The 14127-nt window shown below is 41.0% G+C and overlaps 2 protein-coding genes across 5 annotated transcripts in view; one reads left to right on the forward strand and one right to left on the reverse strand.

Annotated features, from left to right (window-relative positions):
- ME1 (malic enzyme 1) overlaps positions 1–6199 on the forward strand; it is a 172569-nt gene extending 166370 nt beyond the window's left edge. For both annotated transcript variants that reach the window (XM_079779880.1, XM_079779879.1), the window contains one exon: positions 180–6199. In XM_079779880.1, the coding sequence (XP_079636006.1) occupies positions 180–314 (135 nt within the window). In that variant the 3' untranslated portion in view covers positions 315–6199. The remainder of the gene's footprint in view (positions 1–179) is intronic.
- Positions 6200–6313: 114 nt separating this feature from the next.
- Positions 6314–14090, reverse strand: RWDD2A (RWD domain containing 2A). Of its 3 annotated transcripts, none has more exons than XM_079779882.1 (3): positions 13980–14090; positions 12744–12976; positions 6314–11761 (listed from the first exon to the last, which is right to left on the reverse strand). In XM_079779882.1, exons 2-3 carry the CDS (start codon positions 12945–12947, stop codon positions 11084–11086), a joined length of 882 nt encoding a protein of 293 aa, XP_079636008.1. In that variant the 5' UTR covers positions 12948–12976; positions 13980–14090; the 3' UTR covers positions 6314–11083. The 3 variants fall into 3 exon arrangements, with proteins under 3 accessions (XP_079636008.1, XP_079636010.1, XP_079636009.1); XM_079779884.1 differs by having other exon boundaries at positions 13884–14017; XM_079779883.1 differs by lacking the exon at positions 13980–14090 and having other exon boundaries at positions 12744–13946.
- Positions 14091–14127: the final 37 nt, after the last annotated feature.

Consider the following 14127-nt stretch of genomic DNA (forward strand, 5'->3'; position numbering starts at 1 on the left):
TTGGATTTCCATTTTATATCTTCTTTGTGTATGAGTGCTTTAATACAACTTGCTGTTTTTGAAAACAGACAAAATATAAATTATATATTAATTTTTTGGAACAGACAAAAACTTCTGCCATGTACTCACCATCACCTCTGTTCATTTAAATATAACTAATACTCTTTTTCTATTTCTAGATTGTGAAAGATGCATACCAAGAAAAGACAGCCACAATTTATCCTGAACCCCCAAACAAGGAAGCGTTTGTCTGCTCTCAGATGTATAGCACTGATTATGACCAGATTCTACCTGAGGAGGCCCAGAAAATATAGACCAAACCTGACCAGTAACATAATAACTAACATTTCTAACTCCATTAATGAGATCTGAAGTCTTTCATAATTTTTAAAGAGTAGAATCTTTTATAACGATTTACAATATGCTAGATTAAGATAATATTACTTTCACAATCTAAAAATTTATGGGAAAATATTAATATACTTTAGGGCACATATCATACTAGACAATTTTGCTTCATTTACTGTCTGGTTATTTATGATTTCTACCTTGTTTTGCCCAAGTTCTCTTTAAAAGCTATTGTACCTACTACTGAGAAACTCAATTGTTTTTATATAGGGAACTAATGGGAAGACCAAAATTAGTAATAAATTGATATGATTAAAATTAAAACCCATTATTCTTTGGTTGACCATTTTGTTAAAAATCTTTTTTTATATATAGACAGAAATATATTTAGGCATAAACGAACTTTTGCTAAAAACAGAAATAACACCTTGTTGCCTAGAGAAATATAACTTCTCAGGTATTTTTATTCCAATTCCAGACCATACTTGTTCTTTTGGTGCAACTGAATTCTAACATTTCTAAGAAAGATTGTTGCTGTTTACAATGCATTGGGCAGCCTTAGATTTTAATATTCTTTCTCCATTGTTACATCTTCTTATCACCTTGGCCTCCATCACACATCCCTTCTAATAGCACCTTTCTTTCCCCTGACTAAGTGCCCTGTCCTTCAGCTCCACTTTACTGCTGCCAGGCCTTTGAGGACTGTGGCTCCTGTCCTGAGGTAGGTACCTTCAGTTCAGCACAGCCTGAGCAGTGGGAAGAGCGGAGGGGAGAGTAGGTCAGCTCCTTGAGAAAGGGCTATCTGTGGAGCCAACCTCTTAAGACAAGGATCTGCAGAGTCAGGAGCAAGAGCCTGGATCCCGGACAAGCTGGGTTCCCCCTTGAGTGACCTGCTCTAATGTCCCCTTGATTCTCTCAGATAATCAAAAGCTCCTTTTGTGGTTACAGTAAACACAATTTCCTTTGAATTTGGAGAAAATTTTGTAACCACCCCCAATATCAGAAATCTTTACGTTAGATATTAAAATATTCTAATTACCATTAGTAGTTACAGCCAAGAAATTCATGTTAATTTCAAGCTTTACTTTAGAAACTAATCACTGAACTAGTGGAGACAATTTTAAATTCATAAGCTCAGGTACAATAACGTTTGCTATTTACTTGTAGAATTTTTCGGAGAATTTTCTGGTTTTTGAAGTAATGCTTTTAAAGAATATAAAAAGATGTTCAAGGTAAACTATACTATAAAATGATTTTATTGTAAGTGGAAGGTTACAAATTGTTTTAAGTGGGAGTAGAAGGGGTGGGGGTATTTCTGAAGATAAGATTTAGTCAAGAATTTCCTCAATATAGTTATTTTGATAAGATGCAGAACGCCTCTTTTTTGTCTGTTTTGATGTTGTCTTATAGCTCTAACTAAATGTACTTACCTATGCAAAAGACTTATTAAAGCACAGAAAAAGTGAATGAAGAAAAGTGTAAAATAATTGTTTTTTCTCGTAAAGCATTGTTCATTTAAAAATAATGCTGGGGCCGAGACCGGCTTGGCTTAGTGGATAGAGCGTCGGCCTGCGGACTGAAGGGTCCCGGGTTCGATTCCGGTCAAGGGCATGTACCTTGGTTGCGGGCACAGCCCCAGTGGGGGGTGTGCAGGAGGCAGCTGATGGATGTTTCTCTCTCATCGATGTTTCTGACTCTCTATCCCTCTCCCTTCCTCTCTGTAAAAAATCAATAAAATATATTTTAAAAAAAATAATGCTGGGTCTTAATGGGTGGTCATGTGACAGTATATAATGAATATTCTGATAGTTAATTTCAATATGACCTTAGTTTATTTAATACATGTTGTATACAAAATGAATGCGCTTAGAGGAAGATAGTGAAACAGCTTTGGATGGTTACTTACTAGGTAACATGTATTCTGTGTACATTATCTTATTTAATGTAGTCCCCACAATTCCCTTATGAAGTAGATATTTTGCCAAGTCCACAGAGCTAATACTAGTAAGTAAAGGAGCCGGGCTTTAAATCTATGTTTGTCTTTCTTCTTAGTCTGTTCTCTTTTCACTAAGTACAGTCTAGAACAACACTGTCCAACAGAAAATGAAAGTGAGTTACATGTATAATTACTAATAGCTTTGTAAAAAGAAAAATGGAATTTATATTAATAATATATTTTATTTAAACCAGCATATTCAGAATATTATCATTTTGACATGTAATCAATATAAAATATTAATGGGATATTTCACATTATTTTGTTCATACTAAGCCTCTAATATCCAGATATTTATATTTACATAAGTCATGAGAATATATAGAACAATGGAATAGAACAAGAAGCTCAGAGACCCCCTGAATGTATGAATTATAAAGGCAGCACTACAATCAAAGATTAAAAAAATGGAATATGTAGTTTAAAAGATTAGGAAAACTTAAAACTATAGAGAAAATTAAAACTATATACTACTATGTAGAAAGGTAGATTTTAAATGGGTTAATATTTAAGTATGAATGGTAAAATATAAAGCTAATAAAAATGATTGAAGCAAAATATCTTTGAGACCTCAAAAACACAAACTTGAGGTTAAAAAAAAATGATGGAATGCATTATCTAAGAGTGGAAAGGTTTTGGCTGATAAATGGCTGCTGCCATAAAACTGTAAAGGATGAAGAAATCCAGGACTGTGGGATAGATTAGTTGCTCTACAGAGATGGAATCATAAAGAGATAATTTAGGCTCAAAGGCTTAAGTTCTCAGCTCAAGGCACAGTATAATTAGTTTATTATTTAATATATTTATTTATTTCAGAGAGGAAGGGAGAGGGAGAGTTAGAAACATCAATTATTGATCAACTGCCTCCTGGATTACCCACCCCGGGGATTGAGCCTGCAACCCAGGCATGTGTCCTTGACCGGAATCAAACCCAGGATCCTTCAGTCCGCAGGTCGATGCTCTATCAAGCCAAACTGGCCAGGGCCAAAATGTTTTTCTCATGAGAACTTTTGAGATGTACTCTTTTAGCAACTTTCAAGTTTGAAATAGAGTAGTATTAACTACTAGAGGCCCGCTGCATGAAATTTGTACACGGGTAGGGTCCCTAGACCTGGCCTGCAATCAGAGCCAATCTTCCCCGGGTGCCAGCAGCCAGCCCCGCCACCCGCATCCGCTGCCACCCACCCCCGGTTCCCCGTTCCCCATTGGGCGATTGGGGCCTGCAGGCTGGGGAAGTTCCTGTGTTGAGCATCTGCCCCCTGGTGGTCAGTGCACGTCATAGCTGACCAGTCGTTCCACTGTCCAGTCGATTTGCATATTATGCTTTTATATATATATATAGTCAGCATACTGAACATTGTAGTCCCGTGACTTATTTTATAACTGGAAATGGTATGTTTCAACCCCTCTCACCAATTTCCCCATCCCCCCCAACTCCCACCTCTGTCAACCACCAGTCTCTTTTATGTAGCTACTAGAGGCCCGGTACATGAGTTCGTGCACTGGTGGGGTCCCTCAGGGTGGCCTGCAGGGATCGGGCCGAAACCCCGCAGTCGAATGCTGCCTGCAGCTCCCACCTGCTACTCTCGCTCATCCTGGCCCCACTGAGCCTGCCGCAGGCTTGCGCCCAATCAGTCCCAATTGGGAGAGGCTCGCGCCACCACAGCAACACTTGCCAGCTGTGAGCCCTGCATCTGGTGCCCTCCCAAGGGGAGTGGCCTGCAGGATCAGGACAAAACTGGCTCTCTGACATCACCCAAGGGGTCCCGTATTGCAAGAGGGCACAGGCCAGGCCAAGAGACCCTACTGGTGCATGATCGGGGCTGGAGAGGGACCGTGGGAGGGCTCCAGGGTGTGTTCAGCCCATCTCACTCAGTCCCAATCAGCTGGACCACAGCAGCAAGCTAATCTACCAGTCGGAGAGTCTGCCTCCTGGTGGTCAGTGCACATCATAGTGAGTGGTTGAGTGGCCTTAGCATATCATTAGCATATTACGCTTTGATTGGTTGAACAGTCGACGGTCACCAGACGACCAGAAACTTAGCATATTAGGCTTTTATTATATAGGATGGGCTCCATGTTTTATTTTTTGTTTAGATTCCACATACAAGTTTATTTCGCTTAACATAAAGCCCCCAAGGTCTATCCATGTTGTCACAAATGGCAACATTTTACTTTTTTTATGGCTCAATAATATCACATTTTCTTTATCTATTTACCTATTGTTGGCCATGTCTTGCCTATTGTAAATAATGCTGCAATGAGCATGGAACCCATATATTTGTATGAATTAGTGTTTTCATTCCTGGATCATATGGTAGTCCTATTTTTTTTTCCAGAACTTCCATAATAGTTGCACTAATTTACATTCCCACTGACAGTACACAAGGGTTTGCTTTTCTCCACATCCTCACCAATACTTATTTCTTGTCATTTTGATAATATCTATTCTGACAGGTGTGAGGTGATGGAAGCAGGGAAGAAGGAAAAAGAAGAGAGAAAGAGATGTGAGAGAGAGAGAGACATCGATTAGTTACCTCCCGCATGCATTCTGATCAAGGACAGGGATCGAACCTGCAACCCAGGTACATGCCCTTTACCAGGAATCGAACCCATGACCCTTTGGTGCATGATCGATGCTCTAACCACTCAGTACACCATTTAGGGATCCTCAGATTTTTAATCTGATTTTTAATCAGATTTTTTTGGTATTATTGAGTTGTATGAGTTCTTTATATATTTTGGATATTAGTCCCTTATCAGATACAAGATTTCAAATATTTTCATCCATTCAGTAGGTTGCCTTTTTCATTTTGTTGAGGGTTGCCTTTGCTGTGTAGAGCTTTTTAGTTGATGTAATGTAATCCCACTTACTTGTTGCCTTTGTTCTTGGTGTCAAATTCAAGAAATGATCACCAAGTTCAATGTCAAGGTGTTTACTGCCTGTGTTTTTTTCCAGGAGTTTTGTCTCAGGTGTTTCATTAACGCTTTAATCCATTTTGAGTTAATTTTTGTGTAGTGGTCCAATGTATGCAACGCCATTTACTGAAGAGACTGCCCTTTCCTCATTGTATATTTTTGGCTCCTTTGTCATAAATTAATTGACTATATATGTGTGAGTTTATTTCTGGACCTCTATTCTGTTTCATTTATATATATGTCTGTGTGTTGTTGTGGGTTTTTTTTTGCCATACTGTTTTGATTGCTGTAGCTTTGTAATATAGTTTGAAATCACGGTGTGTGATGCGTCCAGCTTTATTCTTTCTCAAGATTGCTTTGGCTATTTGGGGTCTTTTGTGGTTCTATACAAATTTTAGAATTGTTTGTTCTGTTTCTGTGAAAAATGCTATTAGAATTTTGATATGGACTGCATTGAATCTGTAGATTGCTTTGGGTATTATGGACATTTTAACAATATTCTTCCAGTTGATGAGCATGTAATATCTTTCCATTTATTTGTATCTTCAGTTTCTTTCATCATTGTCTTATGGTTTTCATTGTATAAGTGTTTCCTCTCCTTAGGTCAATTTATTCCTAGGTATTTTATTCTTGTCGATATAATTATAAATGAGATACTTTTCTTAATTTCTCTTTCTTATAGTTTACTATTAGTGTATAGAAAGGCAATACATCTTTGAATATTAATGTTGTATCTTGCAACTTTACTGAATACGTTTATTAGTTCGAACAGTATTTTGTTAGTCTTTAGAATTTTCTGTATATAATATCATGTCATCTCAAATAGAGGCAGTTTTATTTCTACCTTTCCAATTTGGATGCCTTTTATTTTTTTCTTGCTTAATTGTTCTGGCTAAAACTTTAAATCTTATAGTGAATAAAAGTGGTAAAAGTGGGCATCCTTGTTTTGTTTCTGACCTTAGAGGAAAGCTTTCAGCTTTTTAACATTATGGTTTTAGCTGTCTGCTCGTCATATGTGCCCTTTATTATGTTGAGTTATGTTCCTCTATACATAATTTGTTGAGTTTTTTAAAAATCACAAATGGATGTTGAATTTTGTTAAATGCTTTTTCTGCATCTATTGAGACAATCATATATGATTTTTATCCTTCATTTTGTTAATGTGGCATGTCATATTGGTTGATTTGCTGCTATTGAACAATCCTTGCATCCCAGGAAGAAGTCTCATTTAATCATGGTGTATGACCCTTCCAATGTATTGCTGAGTTTGGTTTACTAATATTTGTTGAGGGCATGAAAAGCATTTTCATGACTCTTCTCTGTAAGCCGGGGAGGCTTGTGGGAAATGCTAGGTTAAAATGGGCTCCCTATTTCAATAGAGATGTCAGAATCTTGGGGTTGATAGAGCTTAATAGCAACGCTTTGCAGCTATTAACAACTGGAGATGAATTGGAAACAATAATAGAAGGAGATCTACTATACTAAAAATGGTTTAGTTTACAGAAATCTTTGCTGGTAGCCAGTAAATCATAGGACCCCATGCCCTGAAATTTTGTTGAAAAATTTAACAATTAGGACGGCACATGTGCTGACCAAGAAAAATGGATGCCAGTATACAACTGATAACAGCCACACCAGCGTACATTAGCTGAATATCAGCATGGCTTAGGTCCAGATATGTGCACAACCCACATACGTCTACTTGATATGTATAACAGCAGCAGAAAAGCATGACTACCGCCACCAAGACTGAGTTCCCAGGCCCTCACCAAACTGCCAATCACAGGTATGAATGAAAGAGCTCGAAGGTGAAGAACTCTGTAATGTAAGTGCTTCCGGCATCCTCCCTTGTGGCTCCATTTTCAGGATAACACCAAAAACATCACTAGGCCTTTTGGAAATTGTCTGGCCACAGTCTGAACAAATACAGATTTCTGGAGTCTCTGAAACCATTGTGGTCTATGGGACAAAGTGCATGCTATAGGAATATATCCATCATCTATTTATTTTTCCAGTAGAGTTAGAATCGATGTCTTCATCATGTACGGCAGTATCCCTATAGTGGATCCCTGATATATAAGAAAGGCCTATTCTGGCAGGAAGTACCATATGCTTTACAGGGATAAATTTCACCATCAAAAGCTTTACAATAAGCAAGGGTGTGATTCTTACCACATCTAGAATTAACATGATCTTTGGCATGTGCAGAAGACAGATGGATCTTTAAGAATGACAGCTGCGCCCAGCCGGTGTGGTTCAGTAGTTGAGCATCGACTTAGGAACCAGGTCACGGTTCGATTCCCAGTCAGGGCTCCATCCCCGGTTGGGGGAAGGGTGCAGGAGGCAGGCAATCAATGATTCTCTCTTATCATTGGTGTTTCTATCTCTCATTCTCCCTTCCTCTCTGAAATCAATAAAATATGTATATTTATGAAAAACAAAAATAAAAGCTATTAAAAAAAGGATGACAGCTGCTGTGAAACAATTTCTCTTTCTTGGAGCAAATCAGTAGGTAGCTGTTGATTTGTCTAATGCTTTTTTGTTTGTTTCTCCTTTATTCCAGTAAGCAGAAGGCCCCAAAGCAGTTTGTGCTATCAACAAGCAACATTATATATTGTCTTTTGTCAAGGTTTCATTAACTCTCTGATACTGTCCCAGAATATAGTCCTTGTTACCAGCCTTTGATCATCTCACCATTGTACAGTGCACATGCTGGTCTAACACACTGGTGATGCTGTGCTCGTAGGACCTGAGCACAAGTGTCGTCAGGTTCCATGGATACCTGAAAGATACATTGTGCTAATGGGTAGATTCATCCAAAGAAAGCACAGGAGCCTCAGCCAAGTTTGTGGAGGTCCAGTGTCTGGGTATGTTGGAATGTCCCCTCCAAATAGTGTACTTTGTTCCACCGACGACTACGGAGGAGCCTCAGTGTTTGTTGGGCTTCTTTGAATTTTGTGTCCACTACTCAAACCCATTTATGGGGGGTCCAAATGCTTCTAGCTTTAACTTTCTTCAGGAAAAAGGAACGCCTCTCCCTCTGCTCCTGGCTGCAGTGCCTTCCGAAGGGAGATAGAATGGGCTGTTTTGAGGCAAATCAGGATTCTGTATTAAACTAGGATTTTTGAGCAAACCATGCTTGCCTTCTTCAGAAAATACCTATTCTTTCAACTTACCACTGGGCTACTTGAGGTAAAAGCAAAGAAAACTGTCTGTGAAGACCTCAGATAGGCTCCCTCAACGCCTTCTCGGAAGGGATGGATGGCATGTAAGCTTTCATACCTGGAAACAAGTTCACAGACAACATATTTCTAATTTAATATGGGGATGTTGTATTAGGGTCCTTTAATTCACCTGGCCCACTCCTCAGTCCATTATACATGTATCTTCAGCACTTAGCCTAACACATGCTAGTAGTAGACCAAAAAGGAATAAAAAGCAAAGGACATACTTGGAGAAATATTGATTTAATTCATTTTTAAAAAGACACTGCAACATTTATAATGAGCATTCTTTGCAAATAACCATTAAAAAATATAAGGTATGTATACAGTATCAGGATTCTTGTTATAAACAATGGAGACTGGTTCTTTTAAGAAAAAAAAAAAAAAGGACATTGGATAGCTCAAAGGAGGTGTTAACCAAGCATTCAGTAGGTCAGAAATGAGGGTGGCACTATGAATTTAAGCAGCAAGAGATCAAAACTTCCTTTATAGGAAGTTTATAGTGAGCAACTTGGTTTCATTCACTTCTCTCAAACTATTTAGAGAAGGGACAGTTCCCCAAAGTGTGTGTGCGGGGGGGGGGGGGGGGGGGGGGGGTGCTATGTGCTTTTATCAAGCTGACTAAACAAAACCAGCAGTTTACTGTACATAGCTAAGCTTTGAATGTTCATATATGTATTTTTTCTCTAAAACCTATACTTCTCCCATAATTAATGTTATTAGTGTTTCTAATAGGAATAAAGTATTGCCACATGCTCATATTGGGCATGTAAAAGTTGGCTCTGAAAAATTACCATCAGAAATAGTTACAGAAGCAGGAAAGGTTTCATAAGCTAGAATTTATTCCTTTGAGTTCTGTTTTTGTTCCATATTTTGATTCTTTAAGCTTGTTTATCTGTAATTACTTTTGCCAATTTAATCAGAAAAATTGCTGAGTGGTTTGCACATATATTAGGTGCTTGGCACATATTGTCTCATTTCAAAGGAAGAAAATTAATGGAGGTATATCTCTTTGGAGCCTAAAAACGTGTGAATGCTAATTATACTTATTGATGGTTTGGGGAGATTGTATGGGAAATGCTACATGAAGTTGTTTTCAGTCCATGTAAGTCTTATTTTCTTCCCTTTGTTTATAAGAAAAGTGTGAGGCTCCAGTCTGAATCCCAGCTACATCCCAGGCTAGGAAGGGCAAACTGACGATTTGGCAAGGCAGGCCCAGGACAGAGCCTCTGGGTGTGCCCTGAAACTCATTCTGAGCTAAGAGCATCGGTACAGCAGAGTGGACCCAGCTCCAAGGCTTCGAGGTCAGGAGACTCAGCTCAGTGCCTGGTCAGTCTATCCCGTTTGTCCTCCCCCTGGTCCAAGGACATGTGTCTGCATCTTTAGGGAGTGTCCAACCAGAATGAACTGTTATAAAAAATCCTGTAAGCTCCCCAGCACATGCAGCAGTGATTGGCATCTAACAACGTATGGCAATACGGGGAGTGAGGCATTCCCCTCCAAGTTTCTAAATCTCAGCATCCAGCTTTGGCATCCTGAGGGGACTGTGGCCTCAGTGGGGTGCCTGGGACCCAGCAGGAGAATGAAATGCTCCCTGAGAAAGGCAAAGAGACCATGGAAACCAGAGGCAGCTCAGGGTACCCTTTAACACAGAGACTCCCAGAAATTCTTGGGAGGGGCAGATACTTTGTAATGAAAAAGTTTGGCAAGTGCCAATTTAATAGGAGTTATTGAAATAAACTCTCATTTTGAAAAAGGCTGGTGAAGCCTGTGAAGCTTGGAATTTTCAGGAGAGATGACAATGACTTTCCACCAAAATGTAGAGCTCGATTTTTCCCCAGGAAGGTAATGATCCACAGGCATCCACACTGGTCCTCTCAACACTCTTGCCCTGACACATGGGCAAAGATGGCCAGTATGCATCACCTGTGAAACACTTTGTAGATAAGAAATCATATATTTTTTTTTTTTTGTGGCTAAGAACTGAACTAAGAATATTGTATCGTTCTCTTTAGTATCATTAATCAACTGATGCAAACAGCCAAAGAGCACATGTCCTCTTCATTACTCTTGAGACTTCTGATTCCTCTGCCATTAGGATAGGCTCTAGTTTTACTGAAAGAAAAATCTCAATATCGGGGGTTTAAAATAAAGTAAGAAATGTAGTAAACATGCTCTGTCTTTGTTCTCATTTTAAACTTGATTTAGAATTCATCCCTAATAATGAAAGTGTGGTGTGCTTTCTGTATACTAGCATCATGAAAGGGAGAGATGTTATTCTTATTTGTGAATGCAAAGCTGCAGTTGGACTATTGACATTAACTATGGGCTTTGGACTCCTCTTTAATCAAGTCAGCTTCCCCAGTTAAATTGACTGCTTTTATTAAGTTACAATTAAATAGCTTCTAGTTAATACAAGAACATGGACATAACATCACGAGCGCACTGCTGTCAAGTTAAAAGGCCCGTGTAAAAATTCTGCAGCCAGGTTTCTCACAGGGACACTAAACAGCCACCAGCCTGTTTATTTTGGTTTTATTAACAGATACTGACTTGGTGAGATTACAAGCATAGGCGTTTTAATATTAATAGCTTCCTAGGAATCTGAATTTTTGCTTTCAATGCCAAATAATATCTGGAAAACATGCTCACTTTTGTGTTTTTTTAGGAATTCTAAGAACTGGCCCAGATTCATGTGATAGTCATTCCTTAATCCGTAGTCACCATGGGCCTCAAGGAGTAATTCTTCAAAAGAATGGAAGAGTCTCAGATCCTCCCCATTTCCTTCGGTTTCAATACTTTCAGCATGCTTACAGGAAATGTGTTTCCAATTGGGATACCTGATCGTGTGCCAGAATTCCTCACATTGCTCTTTGAAGCCTTCCACACAGATTATACCAGGCTTTCCTGTCATACAAAATCCAGTCACATCTAACCTTTTCCCAGCATCCAAAATCTTCTTCCTTAGGTCCTGCTGATATATGTGGTGGCTGTAGATCCACATTCGGAGAAATACGTTCTTGACCGGCTTTGCTTGTATAGATGGTTCATAAACAAGCTTTCTATTCAGGAAATAGGAGGCACTGTTGTCCTGTAACCACTGAATTGCTGCACATACACAGAGCTCACCTGGATCAAAAGTCCCTATGTAAGAAGTGAGACCTCTGTTGAGAAGTAGCTGCTGTTGTCTGTCAAGCTCAGATGACCGTCCAAACAGCTGCAATGCTACATAGGGATAGCTGTGAGGCATGGTTACTTGCAAATCAATTTTCACCTTAAAATGGAAATCAAAAAGATTTAAGTACCATCAAATCACCTCAGCTAGTTTATCAGTAGCAACTACATGATTTTATTAAGTATAATAGTTATTGCTACTATTGGCATCTGTGTGCCAGACACTGTACTAAGTACTTTATGCTATTCCTTCCATTTATACATTCATTTATCCCAGTATTTATCAAATACCTAACCATGTGCCAGGTACCCTATGCTAGAATAAAGAAGTGAAGACATAATTTCTACCTTGGTGAAGTCTAGAGCCTAGTGAAGGAGACAGACATTAAACAAATAATTATGCATAGCCAAGTATTTCATTTCAGTGGTGAGAAGCATTACCATGGAAGAGTACAGGGACCCACAGAAATGCGTTAACAGGGGGATTGAATCCAGCCTGGGGAACTAAGTCATCTCCTTGCGGGAATGATAAAGGATGAGTAGGAAATAGCTAGAAGAGTGGCTCTCAGGTGCCTAGTGTACTTATTACCTGTGCTATGGTAATGCTGGAGATAAGTGGGTCAGAAGAAGGTAAATTCATTTTTAGTGTTTAGATTTCTATCTATTTGCTTTCTGTGTTAGGGTACCACCAAAGAAACAGCCATTCACTCCTTAAAAGCCAGTTTTGCTAAAGGCCACATTTATATTTGTGAAAATCACATATGTACAAGAGAACCCATACTCTAATAGTTGGATTGGTAAAAAAAACAAAACTGGATGACTGAGCAGAATAATGGTAGTGAAGTGGTTTTTAATAAAAAACAACAATACTAGGTATATTTGTTAAAAGGTGTGCATGTTCATGTAAAATTCAGGATGTTTACTGAAGACAATTTACAGGGCACCTGTATTTTACGTATTTTGCTTTCAAACAAGGAAAGGAAATAAATACGTATCCTGTTTCCTCAAACGGAAAGCTCATGTTTCAAGTGTTCCCAATAAAAACGAGGCACCTGATAATTAAAACAACTCAAGGCACTTACCTTGGGCTCCTCAATCTGGAGTGTAATCACAAATTCAATTTTTGGTGGCAGCGCCTCCCTTGTGCCTTCCAAATACCTTTTTATGGTCGTCAGGGCATTTACATCTTCCAGTTTCACTTCCCCTTGGTTGGGAAACATAGACAATAGCATTTCCATCTCCAGCAGCTGGAGCTGCAGGCACTCTTTGACAGAAGCGGAGGACATGTTGCCTAGAAATCAACCTGCCAGGAAAACTGGAAAGGCCCAGGGACACTGGGTTTGTCAGTCAGCAATGCCCAGCGAAATTTCCCGACGTTCCCTTCGCGTGGAATCAGTTTTGCAGGAACACGGGACACTGAGAGCTAGGGGTACAAACCGGGCCACGGACACTTTTCTGCTTTATCGCCTGGATCCAAAATCTAGTATGCACAGCATCCCCAAGATACTTCTTTAGAATTCAGATTCCCAGTCCCTTCCCCCCACTCCCGCTTCCGATCTAGATCCGGGGACGTGGACTTTCAACAAGTGTTCCGAATTACTGTTGCAGGTGGTTGGCCAACACCTGCGGGTGCTCAGCCAGCCTGGATTTTGGGAAAGGCAAGGGGCCCAGCTTGAATCCTCCCAGGTCTCTGTCGTGGGCGGAGCTGGACTCTGCGGTGTGGGAGCCCCGCAGTGCAGAGGGGTGGGGGGCCGGAGCTTTGGGTTCCTCGGCTCTGGGGTCTCGTGGGCCCAGCCACCACCAACGTCAAAAGTGGTCCCTTCGCCTCAGCGCCCAGGGTCCCTCCCGGGTGGTCCTTTCCGCCCCTCCCGAGAGCCAGCCGGCCCCGGCCGGCGTCCTGAGAGCTCCGGACGATTCGCCCCGAGGGGTCTACGTTTAGCTAGGGGGGGGGGGGGGGGGACGGAGTAGGGGGCTCCTACAGTTACATAAATAAAATGAGGTTTAGTGTCAATCTGGGCGGAGATGGGGCGGGGCGGAGGCCCAAGAAGGCTTCCCGGAATCCAAGGGTTTGGGAGATGAACTCCGAGCATGGAGAAGCGGATGCGGGATTTCAGGTGATCGAGGCCACCTCGTCAGAGGCCTCAAATCGGGGCTGGCATCCCCCATCCGGGACCCACAAACATGGGATCTATCCCCCCCCCCGCCCCCAACCACCCACCCACCCAAACTTGGAGGCGGGGCTGGGTATGTTGTGGTCGCAGTGCTCGGACGGCTCGCGACCCCTGGCCCCAAACCCCGGGCCACCGCGGAGGCCTCACCCTTCCTGGTCCTTCAGCGGACACAGCCCCCAGCCCGCTCCGACCCGGGAGCCGCAGTTCCTGCAGGCGCCAGCAGCGCGCGGGAGCGGCGGGCGGCGGGGCGGGGCCAGCGAGCCCTCCCCCGCCGTGATTGGCCGAGGGGCGTGGC

The sequence above is a fragment of the Cnephaeus nilssonii genome (genome assembly GCF_951640355.1).
Source record: "Cnephaeus nilssonii genome assembly, chromosome: 9".
Classification (NCBI taxonomy): domain Eukaryota; kingdom Metazoa; phylum Chordata; class Mammalia; order Chiroptera; family Vespertilionidae; genus Cnephaeus; species Cnephaeus nilssonii.

What these genes read in the sequence shown, in the direction of transcription:
- RWDD2A (XM_079779882.1), bottom strand. Translation starts at nt 12,947, where the DNA reads ATGTCCTCCGCTTCTGTCAAAGAGTGCCTGCAGCTCCAGCTGCTGGAG. An exon ending in TCCAGATTGAGGAGCCCAAG is followed by an intron (nt 11,762 to 12,743) that starts GTAAGTGCCTTG and finishes TTCCATTTTAAG; the next exon opens with GTGAAAATTGATTTGCAAGT.